This window comes from Schistocerca serialis, chromosome 8 (assembly GCF_023864345.2).
Source record: "Schistocerca serialis cubense isolate TAMUIC-IGC-003099 chromosome 8, iqSchSeri2.2, whole genome shotgun sequence".
Classification (NCBI taxonomy): Eukaryota; Metazoa; Arthropoda; class Insecta; order Orthoptera; family Acrididae; genus Schistocerca; species Schistocerca serialis.
Genome location: NC_064645.1, coordinates 591993288 through 592015437, shown reverse-complemented (window position 1 = coordinate 592015437; position 22150 = coordinate 591993288). Strand labels below are relative to the sequence as shown.

Sequence of the window (22150 nt, the reverse complement as noted above, 5' to 3'; positions counted from 1 at the left end):
ACCGCAGCCGTTTTCCGGCTGCAGCACAGAATGTAGCATGGAGTCCTTTACTTGTTCCCGAATGGCAGGTGAAGATGTCAAGCGGTTACGATATGCAAGTTGTACAGTGCGGCGATTCTCCCTCGTGGCCGTCAGGCGTGATCAAATGGTTCAAATGGTTCAAATGGTTCTGAGCACTATGGGACTTAACATCTGTGGTCATCAGTCCCCTAGAACTTAGAACTACTTAAACCTAACTAACCTAAGGACATCACACACATCCATGCCCGAGGCAGGATTCGAACCTGCGACCGTAGCAGTCCCGCGGTTCCGGACTGAAGCGCCTAGAACCGCTCGGCCGCAGCGGCCGGCAGGCGCGATCGACCGGAACCTTGACGACATGTACATACGCCCTCACATTCCCGAGCAGTCGAACGTCGGTCCACTGTCACATCCCAATGTATATCTCACGTTTCGATCAGCCGGAAATACGGAGGTTCACAGTGAAGCCCCTTTCAAACTATGTCCCGTGCCGACAACGCTGTCTCATGCGAGTATGCGGCGTCTCCGTGTCCTCCACAGTGATACACATAATCTATCGCTGTTCGGGCCCCTTACATATCCTACCAAGCCTGTTAACAATGCTAAACGTGAACAACACTAACGCGCTCTGGCGATCGTTCTGCCTGTCACGTAGAATTGCATCTCGAATCATTTGCGCATCTGCCGAAGGTGCGTGCTCGTACCAAGTTACAGTGACATCCGACCATATGACCTTGTTGCTTCACATTTTTTTTTTTTTTTTGGTCAGGAAATGTATAAGGATATTACGTTATTAAAACAAAGAAACACCTAACAACGCTACATAAAATTTAAAAGTGTTATCATACGAAATTCTTGGTCTATGGCTACGTCAGATCACATTACGCCCCAGCGTTTCTGTAAGGGATCGTCAACAATTCCTTTTGATACTGTAGACATACTACACAACCTTAAATTCTTAAGAGCATTCACTGAAGTAAACTTTATAATTACACAAACACATCAAAAAAGGTTTTGCATCACCTCGATACCTAGAGTTCTGGAACCAGTACATAAAATTGGTATAGAGATACACATAAACATCATTTCCGCCCTTTTTATTGCTCATGAAAACCACACATTCCAGAATGAGATTTTCACTCTGCAGCGGAATGTGCGCTGATATGAAACTTCCTGGCAGATTAAAACTATGTGCCCGACCGAGACTCGAACTCGGGACCTTTGCCTTTTGCGGGCAAGTGCTCTACCAACTGAGCTACCGAAGCACGACTCACACCCGGTACTCACAGCTTCTGCAGGAGAGCTTCTGTAAAGTTTGGAAGGTAGGAGACGAGGTACTGGCAGAAGTAAAGCTGTGAGTACCGGGCATGAGTCGTGCTTCGGTAGCTCAGTTGGTAGAGCACTTGCCCGCGAAAGGCAAAGGTCCCGAGTTCGAGTCTCGGTCGGGCACACAGTTTTAATCTGCCAGGAAGTTTCAAAACCACACATTGCATATTGTACCACCATACAGCCAGACCTTCAGAAGTGGTGGTCCAGATTGCTGTACACACCGGTACCTCTAATACCCAATAGCACGTCCTCTTGCATTGATGCACGCCTGTATTCGTCGTGGCACACTATCCACAAATACATCAAGGCACTGTTGGTTCAGATTGTCCCACTCCTCAACGGCGATTCGGCGTTGATCCCTCAGAGTGGTTATTGGGCCACGTCGTCCATAAACAGCCCTTTTCAATCCATCCCAGCCATGTTCTATAGGGTTCATATCTCGACAACAAGCTGGCCACTCTAGACGAGTGATGTTGTAATCCTGAAGGAAGTCATTCACAAGACGCACACAATGGGGCCGCGAATTATCGTCAATGGAGACAAATGCACCGCCAATATGCTAACGATATGGTTGCACTATCTGTCGGTGGAAGGCATACCTCGTGGTTTCCTGACTGACGATCATGCTCTGCTACAGCTGATTTCTGTATTCTTCCTAGTCGGCAAAGACTTCTGTGCTCTTTTGGCCGTATATTTACGCTCCTCTTGGTAGTCCCAACATAAACTTTACCACACGTACATGGAATTTTTTGTACACCACATGTCGAAGGAGGAGGGCGTTTGTCCTTCAAAGATCTGAGCACTTGACTGATTTTCTTTGTTGGTCTAAAGACCGGTCTGATGTCATGTTTCTGTAAAATCTTACCGATCTCATCCATTACTTTTTTGAGAAACGGGAGAGAAACTGTATATTTCCGTCCTTGTGGTTCATCCTTGTCCTTCGGTCTTCTGTTTCTTGATCGCTAAATTCTCTTTGCCTCTTTCCCTGATTAGCCTTTCTCTCGAACGCCTGCTTCAAATGTTTTATTTCAGCGTCCAGATGTTCCAATGTGCATATCCGCTCAGATCTATCGACATGAATTTTAATGACAACTCTCTTTTGTTGTAGATGGTGATTGGAGTTTTTATGCAAATACCAGTCGGTATGTGTTACTTTCCGAAAAACTTTATGTTCCAAACTTCCATCGAACCGTCTCATAACTAAAACATCCAAGAAAGATATTCTATTATCATTTTCCATTTCCATGGTGAACTGGATTTTTTGAATAATTCTATCTGTTGTTCCTCAGAACTATCCTGAGGTTAAAAAGTTCAAAATTTTGCTTCGATAATCCTCTGTATTCATAACTACAGTAGTATTTCTTTTATCAGCAGGAAGAACCAGTATCTTTTCATCTTCAATTTAAATCTCTGAGAACCTTCCTCTCGCCTTTTGTTAAACTACTTTCCAAAGGTTTACTGTGGCATAAGACCCTGGTGGTTTCGATTCGAATTGCATTTTCAGTTTCCTTGGGGATATTTCGTATATCTGCTTCTATATTCGCAATAATATCTTCGTCTGGTATTCTGTCAGGTGTTATAGCATAGTTTTCTCCTTTTGCAAAGACGGAAATCTCGTCTTGAGCTAACACTCTCTCCGACTTGTTAACAAAAGTATCAGACCACCGTATGGCTTGTAGCTGCTACATTAGTTTGTAATTTTCTGAACTTTTCTTTTCTCTATTAATAGTAGTTTCCATCATCTCTTCCTTAGATGTAAACGTAAGGTAATCTATTTTATTCCACAGATCTATCTGCACCCTATTAGCAAGTAAAAATGCAGTTTCAGTAACATACTCTCAACAGAATCGATCTCTCATCTTGTGTAATATATCCTTTCTCGGAGCAGTGCTCTTTCTGTACTATCATAAATCCGATGCACCCGAGCTGTCCGAAACATCCTCTTCAGCTTTAAAAAGTTCGGTATAGAAGACGAGTCTGTACAACGTATCTAGAAGGTTAAAGTACAAATTAAAAGTGATCTCCTCTTATGTAAGAATTTCAGACGTCTGACTGATTTTGAGAAATCCTCCCCACAGCGTTTTCTGATCATAGAATGAAGGCTTTCATTACCGGATGACATAACAGCTGGTAAACCAATAAACTCTTCTGTTCCCGACGTTTTGTCCAGGACCGCGCTGGACATCTTCAGAGGCGCCCTTCCGCTGAGTCCTGCCGACTGACTGGTCGCACGTCCGATAACGACACATATACTGTAGGAAAGGGGGCGTGGTCGAAGTAACACGTGATGAGCAGAGATAATCCTTTTCAAAGATAAAACTTACCTATCGATTTTTGGAAACAGAAATTTTATGTACAACGTCAAATTATTATCCACGACTATGCAGAGAAGCCATTGAAATTTTTAAAAGCATCAAGATAATTTTAATAGAAAAGAAGAGGCAATGAAACTTAGCGACATATTGACAGTAGCTCTGCAGAATCGCTAGAAATTTTATCTTTGACAAGATGACAATCGTTAGTTAAGTTTTATCATTGACAAGGATAATCTCTGCTCATCACGTGTTACTTCAACCATGTCCCCTTTCCTACAGTATATATGTCGCTCTCGGACGTCCGACCAGTCAGTCGGCAAGACTCAGCAGAGGAGCGCTTCTGAAGATGTCCAGCACAATCCTGGACGAAACTTCGGGAACAGAAGAGTTTCTTGGGCCACGACCTCACATCCCGAAAGGCTTAAAAACAATTATGTCATCCGGTCGTGAAAGACTTCTTTCTATAACCTCTGATACAGTCAATGTAGTTAAGTCTTTACGGGTTTCATGCTGCATAAGGTTGCAGTGCGAGCGCGACTTTTCGGAACGGCTGTTCTCACTTTCCATCTTCTGACGAAGGGGCGATGTGCTTTTATTTCCACTTTTATTTCAATTACCTAAGAAAAAGAGGGCTGACAACAGATATAGCTGCTCTTGAACCATTCTGCACTCAGTCCACAATTCACAGTCCTCTAACACTGAACAAAAGCTCAAGTACTTTCTTTGTCAACGTCAAAAAGTAGCCATCAGTAATTGATAAATCAGGTCATTGTCAAAAAGTGAAGAAACTTGGAAGATGTATTAAATTACTTCAGAACAAATGACAATAAATTACTAACAAAAAAATACTGGTGGGCAATATTTATGATTCTACGTAAAGCAAATCATGTTGGTATTTTATTTATGTATATGAGTGGTCAATACTGATGGTTACTTGAACTTTATATACAATATTATACAGGATGATTCAAAAAGAATACCACAACTTTAAAAATGTGTATTTAATGAAAAGAACATAATATAACCTTCTGTTATACATCATTACAAAGAGTATTTAAAAAGGTTTTTTTTCACTCAAAAAGAAGTTCAGAGATGTTCAATATGGCCCCCTCCAGACACACGAGCAATATCAACCCGATACTCCAACTCGTTCCACACTCTCTGTAGCATATCAGGCGTAACGGTTTGGATAGCTGCTGTTATTTCTCGTTTCAAATCATCAATGGTGGCTGGGAGAGGTGGCCGAAACACCATATCCTTAACATACCCCCATAAGAAAAAATCGCAGGGGGTAAGATCAGGGCTTCTTGGAGGCCAGTGATGAAGTGCTCTGTCACGGGCTGCCTGGCGGCCGATTCATCGCCTCGGGTAGTTGACGTTCAGGTTTCATAACTAACCTTTTTCGTAGGACTCTCCATTCAGTTGATTGTGGAATTTGCAGCTCTCTGCTAGCTCTGCGAGTCGATTTTCCTGGGCTGCGAACAAATGCTTGCTGGATGCGTGCTACATTTTCATCACTCGTTCTCGGCCGTCCATAACTTTTCCCTTTGCACAAACACCCATTCTCTGTAAACTGTTTATACCAACGTTTAATACACCACCTATCAGGAGGTTTAACACCATACTTCGTTCGAAATGCACGCTGAACAACTGTCGTCGATTCACTTCTGCCGTACTCAATAACACAAAAAAGCTTTCTGTTGAGCGGTCGCCATCTTAGCATCAACTGACGCTGACGCCTAGTCAACAGCGCCTCAAGCGAACAAATGTACAACTAAATGAAACTTTATAGCTCCCTTAATTCGCCGACAGATAGTGCTTAGCTCTGCCTTTTGTCGTTGCAGAGTGTTAAATTCCTAAAGTTGTGGTATTCTTTTTGAATCACCCTGTATTACAGCTAAAATGTAATTACTAGTAATAATGTGACTGATGTCATGACGTAACGGTGACGCTGGTGATATATGAAAATAGTCACGCCCATAACGAAGGTGTACTGATGAGTATGATTATGAAACGCTTCAGAACCGCGGGTGGCGACTAAATTCAGCAGGGTGGAGAAAGGGGGAGGGAGAGAAATGGATAATGCCTCGTGGTGCCACTTATTAGTGTTGGGAAGAGGGGTCCATCTCAGGACTGATTTTATTAGTGGGAAGTGGAAACTGACTAAGATTCTGGCAGGAGGAGATGGATAAATCTTTGAAGGTGCATGAAAGAATAAAGCAGCGCAGCAGGGTACCTATATTGCTGATTAGTGGTTGCGATTTTGGGTACCGGTATTGGGTTTTGCGGTTGATGTTTTGCTTCCGAAGAAGGTCTAGTAAGAGAGGATTGCGACGAAAGTGGGTGAGTTGGGAAAGGCAAACGATTTGGGAAGGCGAGACGGAGTCCATCTCTTTCCAGGATCTGAAGGCACTTGTATGTTATGGGGGTGGGGGGGGGGGGGGGGGGGCAGAGATCCACGCAGCGTTGGAGTCGGTGACGATGGGACGGAATAGGAACTTAGAGATAGAGATAATAATAGAAGAAGCCTGTTGGTTGCTTTAGACGGTTTCGAACTTCGCATACGATGATAACGAGGTGAGCAATCCATGTTACGAGGGCAGTTCAATAAGTAATGCAACACATTTTTTTTCTCGGCCAATTTTGGTTGAAAAAACCGGAAATTTCATGTGGAATATTTTCAAACATTCCCGCTTCGTCTCGTATAGTTTCATTGACTTCCCAGAGGTGGCAGCGCTGTACGGAGCTGTTAAAATGGCGTCTGTAACGGATGTGCGTTGCAGACAACGGGCAGTGATCGAGTTTCTTTTGGCGGAAAACCGGGGCATCTCAGATATTCATAGGCGCTTGCAGAATGTCTACGGTGATCTGGCAGTGGACAAAAGCACGGTGAGTCGTTGGGCAAAGCGTGTGTCATCATCGCCGCAAGGTCAAGCAAGACTGTCTGATCTCCCGCGTGCGGGCCAGCCGTGCACAGCTGTGGCTCCTGCAATGGCGGAGCGTGCGAACCCACTCGTTCGAGATGATCGACGGATCACCATCAAACAACTCAGTGCTCAACTTGACATCTCTGTTGGTAGTGCTGTCACAATTGTTCACCAGTTGGGATATTCAAAGGTTTGTTCCCGCTGGGTCCCTCGTTGTCTAACCGAACACCATAAAGAGCAAAGGAGAACCATCTGTGCGGAATTGCTTGCTCGTCATGTGGCTGAGGGTGACAATTTCTTGTCAAAGATTGTTACAGGCGATGAAACATGGGTTCATCACTTCGAACCTGAAACAAAACGGCAATCAATGGAGTGGTGCCACACCGACTCCCCTACCAAGAAAAAGTTTAAAGCCATACCCTCAGCTGGTAAAGTCATGGTTACAGTCTTCTGGGACGCTGAAGGGGTTATTCTGTTCGATGTCCTTCCCCATGGTCAAACGATCAACTCTGAAGTGTATTGGGCTACTCTTCAGAAATTGAAGAAACGACTTCAGCGTGTTCGTAGGCACAAAAATCTGAACGAACTTCTCCTTCTTCATGACAACGCAAGACCTCACTCAAGTCTTCGCACCAGAGAGAAGCTCACAAAACTTCAGTGGACTGTTCTTCCTCATGCACCCTACAGCCCCGATCTCGCACCGTCGGATTTCCATGTGTTTGGCCCAATGAAGGACGCAATCCGTGGGAGGCACTACGCAGATGATGAAGAAGTTATTGATGCAGTACGACGTTGGCTCCGACATCGACCAGTGGAATGGTACCGTGCAGGCGTACAGGCCGTAGCATTGAATGGAGATTACGTTGAAAAATAGTGTTGTGTAGCTAAAAAATTGGGGAATAACCTGGTGTATTTCAATGCTGAATAAAACAACCTCTGTTTCAGAAAAAAAAGTGTTGCATTACTTATTGAACTGCCCTCGTAGTTTTCTGTCGACTGTTAGTCCTAAATTACTTTGTGAGTCGGATGGGTGAGTTAGTTGTAGTTGGAAAGATGGAAATTTGGACGACGCTACCGTCAAGCGGCCGGCGTATCAAGTCCGTCTCATATGCGGTGGATACCGGCAGCGGGCATTTCAGTCTCGAAACGGCCGACCGGCAACAGTTTAACAGCAGCCAAGCCGATGGTTTTCGTAGCTAGGAACTCGCGTCCGTTGTTCACCACGACTCTAGGTGACGTAAGATGATGCTCCTCCTTCTTATTGCTTCGAGGGCTAGTTGCCAAACTGTGCTGAGAGCAAGACCCTTATCTCATTAGCAAGATTTGTCGACTGGCTTCCCGCTTGCCTGGGTTTGCATTATTAAGGACACAGTTGTGATACGAATGTCGACGAACCTCGTTAAGCAAGATAAGGGTTTTGCTGTCAGCGCAGCTTGGCAGACAGCCTTCGAAGCCACAGGACGGGAGGGGCAGCATTCTGCAGCAAGTAGAGCAGCGCTCGAAGACGGACGCGAGTTGCAAGCTATGCATACAATTAGATGGGCAGTTATTAAACTGAGGTGGGGCGGCCATTGTGAGATTCATACGCTCGCCTCCGTTACGAACCTCGTATTAGAAGAGTGATTGTGGTACAACGGCAGTTAGCTACAGCGATGAGCAAGAAACAATTTGTGCTGTTTCGTGCATGACGATACTGAGGACCTCCTCACGCCCGTTTATGTAGGCTTTGTGACTTTGTGAGTGTTGTTGTTTACTCTTAGTTACATTTGTTCAGCGAGTGTTTGGAAATAAAATAGTTTCGAATATGTGTAAGCAATGCCAGGTTGCTGCTGTTGGCTATGATGTTAACAAAGTTGAAACAAAACGGACTGGAGAAGTCTTCTCTCGCAATGCAAGTTTGCAAAGGTTCGCGTTCTCGAAATTAAGTACAAAAGATGCTGTTAGTGTTGAAAATGCTGTAATACTCTCTCGTCATTTCTAAGAAACTGATTTTCCTTGTAATTTGCTAAACTTCCTAAATTTAAAACCGAAGGAGTGCTTAAGACTGATGCTTTTCCATCATGCAATTTGGCGTATAGTAGCGTGAGTGATACCTCAGCGCATACCATGGAAGAATGGATGGAAGAGGGCATGTCCTTCCCTAGTCCCCACCCCCTCCCTTCGAACGCGATATTTTTGAAAAGCAATTTCATTTTTTTAGTATTATTTGAGAAAAAGAAGACACCGTTGAATGAATATATCCAATATTAAGTAATTGCACATGCTGAAAGTTACTGCACAACAATATTAAATGCTTTACGGGATTTACTAGCATTCCAGCAAATCAAATACTTGTATTATTCAATACAAAGATAATATTCCAATTGTAATGAAAGATTTCAAGGCAATTCATCAATACTATCTGTTGTTAAAGGCAAATGAACGATGGTAAGAAACTATTTAATACAAAATTTATTCCAATTTTGACAGCACAACAAACGTATTTCGATCACTGTATGATGAACTTCGTAAGACTATTTTACTGTATGCTCTTGACAACATATTTAATTATTGTTTCTGACTATTTGGCAAATTACATTTTTATTCCTAGTTTTCATAATTTCTCGTTTGCATATTCAATACATTTTTAATGTTTGAAAAATAAACTAAATAATATCGTGCATTTAATATGCTATTTGTTTACATTATCAATAAAAAACAAACAGAATTTAGTTTGAAAACTAGACAGTTCGATCTGCTGGTTCAAGGGCATTTGAAACGACAGTGTCAATCTATCAGCTTAGCTATTTTAAACTTACGACGGATACAAAATGAAAATTACTTTACATAGATCTTATTTTCACATTTAACCTTTTGCAACATTCACATTTGAAAAGAAAAATAACTACAAATATAAACTATGTTACGCGATTTTTGAGGTTCTTGCTTCTTTCGATTTCATAGTTGTTTGAGGTCCTTTAATTCACCAGTACGTGTTTAAAAGCTGGGAAAATTACACAATGTAGCAGAAAGTATGTAACTGTAGCAGAATACCGATATAAGTATATTATTTCACAAGGAGCAAAAATTAATCTGCAAATAAACGCGTAAATACGCTACTCACTTGTTGTAGCGCCGTTCCCGAGGGAAAGTTCTTCCTCAGTGACGTCACAGTGTCAGTCGATAGGAACTCAAACCGCTTATTCACCAACCTCACTGTTTCTACGAATCCTGATTACCGGAAGATAGAAATAGAGAATAAGGCTGGAAAAAAACCGACCGGTAAAAACCGATACCGGTATTTTAGTTCCGAATATCCGGTATTTTTCGGTATTGGTTCGGTCTTTGTTATGACAGACTTTAATTTTTTTACTAATAAACTTTTTTTACCAATAACCGACTTGCCTTAGCAGCAGTGCAAAGATTCTTGGTTTTTAAAGAAAACTTTTTTAAACCAGTTATGTTCATTTTTTAAAGCTTCCACTGATTTGAAATATTGGATTGTTGTAGAAACTGGGAAAATTAATCAGCACTACTTTTTTAACAATGGTAACAGTTAGAAACTAGCAACAAACACATGACATAAGAATCGCTAAAGTCTTGCGGGAACTTTGACGTACTTGTGCACTTGCATTGTCCCCCTTGGTGTATAAGGTAGTTTCTCGGTGTAGTCTTCGAACTTAAGTTGTATTGGACAATGGAACCATCCCCAGTTGGAGTTATTTTACGAAGAGCAGTGGCAATGAAATATTGCGCTCAATTGCTTTAAAATACTAAAAACGGCAGAAGGCACAATAAATTTGCAACACCATCTAGACATCATCTACAATGTTTCTCGGAAGACAGGGTAAATTTAATGGATATACCTATAACTTTAATGTCGTGCTATAAACTTAGGATAATAACTGAACCATCTATTTTGTGTTTGCTTCAGAGTGAAAAACTGATAGCATCCAAAGGTGACAATGCAGGAAAGTTTTCAACCTGCCATATTTCGCTCTCGATGTCGCAGCGTCTGTCTCCTTCACCTTCGTAGTTCTTGCTGGAGAAATTGAGACCAATTTCTGCTGTAAACTCAACCCCATATTGATCACATCCATTAGAATTTTTCCATCATTGTTCGAAGTCCACGTTTATTAGTAGAAATAATAGCAACAAAGCAACCGAAATTTGGATGTTTTAGAAATGTTTATTTCTGAGCAGTTTAAACTGCCTAGTTAAACTGGAGATGAAAGGAACCCTTTTAACAGAAAACCAATTGTTTCAGCGATAACCGCCATCTCCAAGGGACAGTAGCCATTCCAAAACGTCGTACTCACACTGCGACCTTATGCAGCAAATAAACAACTAAAATTTTCTTAGATTAACTTAGCGGTCGTCTTCATAGGCCATATAGAGGATGAGTCAAAAAGGACTTTACAATTTTTGAATGATACAGAAATGCATTGACGTAGCTTACAGAATCGGTAGGTGTGTCATTTTGTAGCAGACAACCTCACAAGTTTCAATCACACAGTGCATCAGTACCCCATTCCGTCGGTAGATGTCTCATTTTGGAGGAACAACCTCAAGTTTGATTCAGATCAGTACCCCACTGCCCAACCTGGAGCGCCAGCGTAGGGCACCGTTTGCTCGTGTGATCACCTCGCTCCGCGGATTTGATACCAGTGGATTTATTTCTGTGGGCTCTCAATAAAGACCTTGTGTATGGTCCTCTCCTAGCAAACAATTTAGCCGACCTGAAAAATCGGATCTAAGGTGCCATCGGGCAAGTTACGCCAGGTTTTCTACGAGTGTGGGAAGAAACTGATTACCGGTGGGATGTTTGCCGCACCACAAATGGTAGTCACATCGAACCGGAGTTACACTTGACAATTTTATGTGAAATTTGATTCTGTGTGCTGCAAAATGGCATGTCTACCGATTCTGTATGTTATCTCAATAAAGTTCTGCATCATTCCAAAGTCGTTAAGTCATTTTTAATGCACACTGTACCGTGGATGTACTGTAAAACATAAGGCCTTCTGGTTGGATGTAAAAGAGTTCTTAATAGCTACAGTGTTGACAGGATAACCAAATAAACAATGAGAGGTAAAGACTAAGTTTCTTGAAGTGCCAGAACGTTATCGAGCAAAGCAGCAAGAGCAAGATACGGGCGTACCTTCAGTCCTGAGGCTGCGTATCTGCGTCTCGAGCGGGCGGAAGGCGCTGAGCGGCAGGTTCTCCAGGTAGTTGCGGCTCAGGTCGAGCAGGCGCAGCTTCTTGAGCGGCCGGAAGGCGTCGCTCGCCACGGCCGAGATCCAGTTGCCGTACAGGTGCAGCTCCGCCAGGTTGGCCAGGTGCCGGAACGTGTGCTTGCCCACGCGCGTCACCTGACACAGAAGCATCGTGACGTGTGTGTGTGTGTGTGTGTGTGTGTGTGTGTGTGTGTGTGTGTGAGTGAGTGACTCGTAATGCTGAGGCCGTGCTGGTGCTTAGAGGAATTACCTTCTGCACAAAGAAGGAAATAGGTTGTCATGGTATCGTGACCAATACAAGAGCTTATTTAACGAATTTACAGGGGCTTTCTCTTAAAGTAAGCAGCGTATAAAATAAAATAAGGAACAAATACAAAAATGCAATAGGTGAAACTATATGTTTCCAGAGACTGTTTCAAGTCTCAAACATGTATGATATGTAGACTAAAGCGAGGAATGAAAATTTGTACCAAGGTCAGGATTCGAACCCAGATCTCCTGCTGACTAGGCAGATGTGCAAACCACTACGACAGCATGGCGCAGTGGCTTTGCACAACTGCACAGACAACCGTAACACGCCTCCCTCCTCAGTCCAGTTTCCCAGTAAGGCCTCAGCCCACTTGGTATTCCCTCTCAGCTTGAACGGCATTGGAAAGGATCTCCAACTCTACTGGAATGGCACCATAGTATCGAATGTAGTGGGGGATCCTCCCTGAATCCCAGGCACAAGTGCTGTAATCATATGAAACTATACGGTTCCAGAGACCTTTCAAAGTCTCAAACATCTATGCAGATGTATAGTTTCTTTTGATTAAAGCACGTTTCCCTGCGTTGGAGGCAGGATGCCCCTTTTGATCGATGGTGAGGTGCTTTTAATACATGTGTGCATTCCCTTTACGTGGTTAAGCCAAGTATTAGGCATATTTATGAGATCGGGAATGCTCAGTAGCAGCAAGGCTACATGTACATTTGACAATTAAGCGTCAAATGGTTCAAATGGCTCTGAGCACTATGGGACTCAACTTCTGAGGTCATTAGTCCCCTAGAACTTAGAACTAGTTAAACCGAACTAACCTAAGGACATCACACACATCCATGGCCGAGGCAGGATTCGAACCTGCGACCGTAGCGGTCTCGCGGTTCCAGACTGCAGCGCCTAGAACCGCACGGCCAAATTAAGCGTCAGCAAGGAGTATTAGTGATGAAATCATAGGAGGCAATGTTGTGCAACCTTAGTAGGCACAAGATCCGACTATTCGGAAGTAGGATCTTACAATCTGAGACAGTGTTCCGAGACAAACTTCTGTCACAATGTCTGCAAACGTGACGTCAGATCCTCCTAGCAACAGCGATCTGAGCGACCATTGGCTGAAAGTTATGTATATATAGGAAACGAGAAGAGCGTCCTTATTGGCAGAGGGAGACAGGTGGGGTGGTCTCTCTTGTCATTCGGGAAGGCAGGTCTAGTTAGTCGTGAGGAGCCACTCAAAACGCACGGTCGAGTAACCGGGGCGGCTCTAAAAGAATCGCCGCGAATACACATTTCAGCAGTTAAACAAGCTACAAAGTGAAGTTATTCGTTATCAGAACGCCACGTGTCGTGGGCAGTGTCTATGATTATGTAAAGTCAGAAAACGGTGTTAATGTGTGTAAAGGGTCGAATATAACGGCGTAGTCTAGAGCCGACATATTGCAAATGCTGTGTGACAAAGCAATTTCTGTATTAAAACCAGTATTGTACAAACCTTGTTGACAATTAACAACTGTCACCCCTAAACACTCCACTTCAGCAGGATCACCACTTACATGGAATCTGGCGACTGAGCGCTACTACTGTACGGCGACGGACTTACAGCAAGACACCAGGTTAGTGATACCACCCAGAATAATGACAACATCGTGTAGCGTATGTCTTCACTTTTTTTTTATTTTTACTTACTTTCTGCTCCAGATCGCCAGTATGAAACATGTTTGTGTGGGCATCTTTCAGTGCTCTACACGATTTTATAACCATTCCATATGTTTCACAAAGATGTCAATTCATTTCGGTAGCTTTCACGTCTCACGCCTTTAGGGCAGTTGGTTGGTAACATGTTCCATATACAGGGTGTCCCAGCTATCTTGTCCACCCAAAATATCTCTGGAACAATAACAGCTTTTGGAAAACGACTTTCACCGGTATCAATGTAGGGCTGGGGTCCATGAATGTACATATTTGGAAACATTCTAAAACGAAAGCTTATGTGTTTTTTAACACAAACTTATGATTTTGTAAATGGAGCTCCTATAGCTTTTCTTCAATAATCCATAGCATGACAAAGCACATACACAATGGCGTTGATTGCATCGCAATATTCCCATTACATCCCGAGATATTGAGACGCGAAGTTGACGCTAGAAACACCCGACATGCGCTGCTAGCGCACGTCCTGAGGCTCAGGCGTGAACCCCACGCTGCCCGTAATCCCGATGTGATTGACATGTGTAATCACACGTCCATACTTATCAAGAGGGACACTTACTTGTCAAACACATCGCGACTACGGGCAGCATGGGGTTCACGCCTGAGCCTCAGGACGTGCGCTAGCAGCGCATGTCGGGTGTTTCAAGCGTCAAATTCGCGTCTCAATATCTCTGGATGTAACGGGAATATTGCGATGCAATCAACGCCATTGTGTATGTGCTTTGTCATGCTATGGATTGCTGAAGAAAAACTATAGGAGGTCCATTTAAAAAAACATAAGTTTGTGTTAAAAAACACATATGCTTTCGTTTTAGAATGTTTCCAAATATGTACATTCATGGGCCCCAGCCCCACATTGATCCCGGTGAAAGTCGTTTTCCAATAGCTGTTGTTGTTCCAGAGATATTTTGGGTGGACAAGATAGCTGGGACACCCTGTATAATTTGAACGATTTTGTCTCTGTGTGAGAGAAAAGCACCTGAAGCATGCAGAGAAAGCTGTCGAAGTCTATGGTAAACAATCTGACTAAAATCTGTAACCTAATGCTGCTGTAAGTTCCCCATCGACACCACTGCCGAGTTGCAGAGACTGGACAGCTTCGAGTATTTAAGGCAAGTTAATTACGCTGACGCTAGGATGTAGCACATGGTCGACGTCGTCCACAATGTTGTACGCAGAGCTTCTCTCTTCTCCACATCCACAAAATGACACTGTGATCGAAATTCAATTCCGGACGCATGCATATCTCGGCTACAGCTGCAGCTGTCACCTACCCGCAGCCTCGTGTCCATTGTTCGGCGACCACGCCCCTCATTGTTCATGTTCATCTGAAGATGGGATTATTATCGCCCGAAACTGGCCGTGATCGAACCAATAAAGCTATTTCAAACTGAAGCTGTTTCTTATGGTTTATTATCTGACTCCAGGATGCTCTATTTCAGATGTCCTGTTAACCAAATTTTACGTCCGACGCAATATCAACTACGACCCGCATCTAATTTTCCATTGGTTCAGTAGTGTCTAATGCCAATCAGATGTGTATTCAGTGCCATTATGTTCCTCTATCACTCAGGTAAGTCAGTATATACGTTGTACACACAACACATACGATCACTCCACCAGTTATTAGAACGACTGTGTTTTAGTCCGCTTTGAGGTTTATGTAACAGCCTCCCCACTAATTTGATATCCCGTGGGAGTCATTATAAAACCGTAGTTGTATTTTTCATTTTATTTGTTTCAATTTTTTCAGTCTTTTTGTGATGTTGTGTTTTGAATACGTGGATTCAAATCGTTATGTAAATTAATACCATGTAAAAAATTTAGCGATGGCGAGGGAGACAATTGATAAGTCACAACTGAGACAGATAATAAGTGACCCAGCAGCGTTAAGATGTCGTGATAAGTTGAATTATTGATAGAGAAGGCATTTATATTTAGTAAATACAGATGTTTCTGAATAGTTTCGGTCGGAAGGTGATTCAAAAACGGTTAAAATGGCTCTAAGCACTATGGGACTTAGCATCTGAGTTCATTAGTCCCCTAGGCTTAGAACTACTTAAACCTAACGACATCACATACATCTATGCCCAAGGCAGGATTCGAAACTGCGACCGTAGCAGCATCGCGGTTCCGGACTGAAGAGCCTAGAACCGGTCGGCCACAGCGGCCGGCTCGGAAGGTGAAGTTTGGAAGATGGTAATGTATAGATGTGAGGAATAACAGTTGAAAGCGAATCAGTGGAAATATTACTTCGATCTGTTGCGAGCGCGGTAGGAAACTGTTGCTTAATAGTGTTGAAAGAAGAAAAGATTTGAGAGAAAACCGAGGTAGAAATTTTGAGACGGGGAATGCCATCGTTGTGAGAACACGTGAATCGAACTTCGAATATTCTAGAAGGCTGTTGCACAATTGTTGCTGCAATTTGCTGTAACCTCAAAAGGAAGATTTTGTTTTGGATCGACCCAGACGAAGAAGTACAAGTTTACAAGACATCGACAGAAAAAGGAGAGATTCAAGATGGAAGATCATCGCTGAAGACGATGAAAGTGAGAAAAGACACTGAAAATATGTAGAACTTCTACAATTAACAGCAATCAGATTATGATGGCGCTCTTATTTCGTGACATATTCCAAGCTTTCAACCAAACTAATTTCCCTGGTTTTTAAGACGAACTAGAGACTGCGAACTTCATTGCTTACGAGCGGAATTCGAATGATCGAGTTCCGTACACCGAAGTGTGCTTTGCTTTTTTCACAACTGAGCTTTAAACTATGTGAGAGGCAAGTCATCTTGGCGATTAATTCTGAGGAGATTAATTAACTGACGATTTGCTGTCCAAAAGCACAGTTGAACAGTCCTCGTCATTAGAGGTGAAGATCTGTGTTCGAAACATTAACCAGACTTATCCTATGCTGCAACTTTTTGTAGCAGTTCAAAGCATTTATTTATAATGTGTTTTTCTAGCAAACAATGGACCGGGACAGCCTCAGTATTTAATTTCTCCTCTTTGGCGATATTCAAGAAGAGTAGAGTGCCGTCTGCATAGAATCACGCTACAATCATCACGAGGTAGGCTACACATGTGATTCAGTGTTCAAAAATCCTCCGTCATTTGTGTTACTTTGTCGTACAAAACAAACCCCCAGCTGAACATCATATTATAGTGCGCTACATATAAAGAACAATACCAATAATGCTTAACATGATTACGAACATAATATTAAATTTATGTCGGTCTCAGAGAACTTTGCAGAAGATATAAAGTAGCAGTAATGTGATAACATCGTAGTTTATGAACGTCATACTACCACTTTTCTTGACAACTCCACACTATAATTTACCTAAGTGCACTATAATTTACCTAAGTGTTTTTCGAAGTCTTATATACAAGACTGAAGGCGTTATTTATTTACTTAAACTTTCAACACAGAGACTGTAGGGAAACATAACGGTAGATTGCATCTAACCGATAGTGACTTCAAATTGAGATTTCTTACCGAAGTGTTATTATTATTCTTTGCATTCAAGTACTAATTTGTCCTATAAGTCATTTAACTGCCGTTTTGGTTCACAACGCTCTGCGTTACTCACCGATACAATAATTAAGATCTGGTCAATATGATAGATGTCAACTTTTACTTCATTGATCTGTTCACAGAAGTCTGCAAAGTTATTCTCTTCACTTACTCTGTGCATGATCATTCAGGAAAACGAGAAACTTGTCGACACATCTACTTTTAGTAAAGTACCCTTAATTGACAGCAGTTGATACTACAGCAGTACCTATAATAGTTTGTCATTTTTTTCTGTATATGCGTTTCATTTTGTTCATTATTTTGTGTATGTGACTGTGGGTGTCTCTCTGTGTCGTACTAATTATTTCCGTAGGGTGAAAAGACGAAAGTTAGCTCTCAAGTATTACCAAAAGTGAATTAGTACAGATTGGAAGCTTTCTGCATGAAGTTAAATCTTAGAAAAAGGGTGAGGCATCTCAGGTTACATTTAGTCAATAAACTATTGCTGTGTCCACGTTTTATACGCAATCATTACGTATTTACGACAGTATAGTATACTCTACCTATCAGAGTTTAGATGTGCCGCGTAGGGAGGATAGGTATTTACTTTGCTCATACCTGTTAATTATCATAGAACACGTCAAGCATAGTCGACAGGGAGTAAGGTGATCCCTGACAGCTCGCAGCGCTGTTGCCAGATTTCAACTACGAAGCGCTAACGGCTTCGGGCGCAAATAGTAGTCGTCTAAAACACTGTAACAACACCGAGGCGTTGCCATAGAGACGCTTAGAAAACTGCTTGACGTCACTAGCTGAAATAGGCCCGATAAAGCTGCCGCGCTCAGCCGCGGCATGTGTCAGGGATCGACTTACGCAGACTCGACTATCATCACCTATCAGGTTTGATTCCACGTAGAAACAGATGTGCCAGCGACTATATTTACTTCAAGTAGAAAACTGTATAGCAGTTAGTCGTAAATATTTGAAATCCAGATTTCGGCCACTGTATGGCCACAGTCAGGCTAAAAGGCATATAATTAACCAGTTACTATAAGTTAACATGCATGGCTTATTGTATGTACAGCTGTATAAGTTTAAAACGTGAATCAGTGATAAAATGTATACGAGTAAATGTAGCTTAAAACATTAAAATAGTTTATACAGGGTGAGTCACCTAACGTTACCGCTGGATATATTTCGTAAACCACATCAAATACTGACGAACCGATTCCACAGACCGAACGTGAGGAGAGGGGCTAGTGTAATTGTTTAATACAAACCATACAAAAATGCACGGAAGTATGTTTTTTAACACAAACCTACGTTTTTTTTAAAATGGAACTTCGTTAGTTTTGTTCGCACATCTGAACATATAAACAAATACGTTATCAGTACCGTTTGTTCCATTGTAAAATGTTAATTTCATCCGGAGATATTGTAACCTAAAGTTGACGCTTGAGTACCACTCCTCCGCTGTTCGATCGTGTGTATCGGAGAGCACCGAATTACGTAGGGATCCAAAGGGAACGGTGATGGACCTTAGGTACAGAAGAGACTGGAACAGCACATTACGTCCACATGCTAACACCTTTTTATTGGTCTTTTTCACTGACGCACAGGAGGGGTGAGGTACACGTACACACGTGGTTTCCGTTATCAATTACGGAGTGGAATAGAGTGTGTCCCGACATGTCAGGCAAATAGATGTTCAATGTGGTGGCCAGCATTTGCTGCACACAATTGCAATCTCTGGCGTAATGAATGTCTTACACGCCGCAGTACGTCTGGTGTAATGTCGCTGCAGGCTGCCACAATACGTTGTTTCATATCCTCTGGGGTTGTAGGCACATCACGGTACACATTCTCCTTTAACGTACCCCACAGAAAGAAGTCCAGACGTGTAAGATCAGAAGAACGGGCTGGCCAATTTATGCGTCCTCCACGTCCTATGAAACGCATAAATTGGCCAGCCCGTTCTCCTGATCTTACACCTCTGGACTTCTTTCTGTGGGGTACGTTAAAGGAGAATGTGTACCGTGATGTGCCTACGACCCCAGAGGATATGAAACAACGTATTGTGGCAGCCTGCGGCGACATTACACCAGACGTACTGCGGCGTGTACGACATTCATTACGCCAGACATTGCAATTGTGTGCAGCAAATGCTGGCCACCACATGTCGGGACACACCCTATTCCACTCCGTAATTGAAAACGGAAACCACGTGTGTACGTGTAGCTCACCCCTCATGGTAAAGTGCATGTGCGTCAGTGAAAAAGACCAAAAAAAATGTGTTAGCATGTGGACGTAATGTGTTGTTCCAGTCTCTTCTGTACCTAAGGTCCATCACCGTTCCCTTTGGATCCCTACGTAATTCGGTCCTCTCCGATAGACACGATCGAACAGCGGAGGAGTGGTACTCAAGCGTCAACTTTAGGTTACAATATCTCCGGATGTAATTAACATTTTACAATGCAACAAACGGTACTGATTACGTATTTGTTTATATGTTCAGATGTGCTAACAAAACTAACGGGATTCTATTTAAAAAAACGTAGGTTTGTGTTAAAAAACATACTTCCGTGCATTTTTGTATGGTTTGTATTAACCAATTACACTAGCCCCTCTCTTCACGTTCGGTCTGTGGAATCGGTTCGTCAGTATTTGATGTGGTTTACGAAATATATCCAGCGGTAACGTTAGGTGACTCACCCTGCATATACACGTAGTGCCTACTGGACGATACACGTCAAGGGTTGAGGTCACACTTAGACCACACTTTACAGTTACAGCGCAGCACTGATGCATGTTACATTATTGTAACTCGTTATTCGTTTGTCTCAAAGGGCTGAAGATGGCCACTCAGTGACAAAAATCAGGATTTTCAGTAAACAGATTGCTGAATCCTTTGCTATCTATCTGAACCCATCGGGAAAAAATCGTGGTACTTAATCAGCCAGAAGGCAGCAAATTGAGGAAGATTTAAAAATCGCTTCCCACACGACTTGTTGAGGGCGCACTAAGTGGTCTCGGGCTACATACCAAGAATTTTGTGTTTGTAGCTTCGATAGTGCTGAAAGATGGTGGTAACTTTAGCTGCTCAGGACTGCATGGGCAAAAATATCCCATTAATACTTTGTTCATTTGCTATGCGTACTGTTGACGAGTTTAAATGCTTTCAGTTTTGAAATCGCAAGGCTGGATCATCAGACACAAGGAATCTATTTGTTGTGATCTACAGAGGGTCTGTCGATGGTCACATGCATATTTTATTAGCTAAATAGGTGTCGACAGCTATGTTATTCTCAATAGCCCTATGGAACAAGAAACAATACAGAAAAACACACTTGTGAGCATTGCATAAACACTTAACTACAAAATATAAATTAAAAGTGACAACATGTAACTCCTTAGCCGATGTACTCGTCAGTGTGTAGTAGGAACGTGCGTCTCCCCACGTCTCCCACCAGAGCTTTGAGTGGGTCTAGGCAGTGGAAGTACTTAAACAGTTAAACGTAATGCAATTTAATTTGGATGCGTGATTAAAATTTATCAGATGTGAAATAATAAAGAAGAGTGTTTTACATTATAAAAACTTTGCCAATAATTATTAAAACTCTTTAAAAATTATTAATTAACTACGCAGCCTCGCCACATACGAGGCAGCATGCGGTCAATGCCGTGTAAACAGGTGACGTAATTTCAAGGATGGCCAGGGTGCGTGAAACATCAGCGATATATTCAGCGAACGCAGTTAGCGTCCTATTACACACTGGCAAGGCCGTCGGTTGAACGTACAATCAGTTTTCATTTATGTAGTCCAGTTAATTGTTTACGTAATACTGAAAAATTTTTGTGTATTGCTTCTTGTTTTATACGACTATGGAAAGTGACACAATTGTCAAAACCCATTTAGCCATAAAGAATTAATTATATTCCTTATAGTCAGTTTAGTGTTCTCACTGGTACTCTACTCCAGCAACAAGGCAAATGCCAAAACATTCGTTGCGGATATCCACCTACCCGTGCCTGTAGCTGGAACCACATGGCTTGGAAATACACACATCAAAAATTGTTTTGCGTCACCTCGTTCCCGAGATTTCCGGAACCTGTACAGAAAATTGGAATTGAGATCAACATAAACATCATTTCTGATCTTTTTATTGCTCATGAAAACCACACATTGCATGTTGTACCACCAACAGCGAGACCTTCAGAGGTGATGGTCCAGATTGCTGTACACACCGGTATCTCTATTAGTAGCACGTTCTCCATCATTGATGCATGCCTGTATTCGTCGTGGCACACTATCCACAAATTCATCAATGCACTGTTGGTCCAGATTGTCTCTCACCCCAATGGCGATTCGGCGTAGAACCTTCATAGTAGTTGGTGGTGTGTCGTCGCAACTAGTGCGCGAATCGCCCATTTGTCTATTAAAAGCTTTACTTCAGAATGTATGTGGGCTGCAATGTAAGCCGGTAGAGTATTATACGGTCAGTAACGGACGAGTTGTGTCCTGCAGCCTGACGTCACGACCATCTGTTGCAGCTGCGCATGTGAAAGCAGTGGAGTAGCGCTGGCAGGACACTTACATAATACGAAACTAAAAATATTAATAACTAATAAAGGAATAACCTGAGGAACGTCATATTTGATGTACATCCTTCTGTTGTGAAAACAAACAATATGTCAAAGTCTGATACCAAAAATAGTTGTATTTTGGAAGTTAGTAAAATTCCAAAAAAAGAAAACGTAATTTTCCAACAGTCAAGAATTCTAAGTAAATATGTGTATTGTGTGTTAGGCTGCGTGTGAATGAGAATGCGTGCGTGAGAGTATGTGAGACATTCGGCATTA

General features: G+C 42.4%; 1 protein-coding gene and 1 non-coding gene across 2 annotated transcripts in view; both read right to left on the bottom strand.

Moving 5' to 3' along the window:
- Positions 1 to 22150, bottom strand: part of LOC126417142 (protein artichoke) — a 116485-nt gene that overhangs the window by 8587 nt on the left and 85748 nt on the right. The window contains exon 7 of the mRNA XM_050085038.1: positions 11733 to 11943. Coding sequence (XP_049940995.1) covers positions 11733 to 11943 — 211 coding nt within the window. The remainder of the gene's footprint in view (positions 1 to 11732; positions 11944 to 22150) is intronic.
- On the bottom strand, positions 1213 to 1287 carry Trnal-caa (transfer RNA leucine (anticodon CAA)). Its single transcript has one exon. It is a non-coding gene; the product is annotated as a tRNA-Leu (tRNA).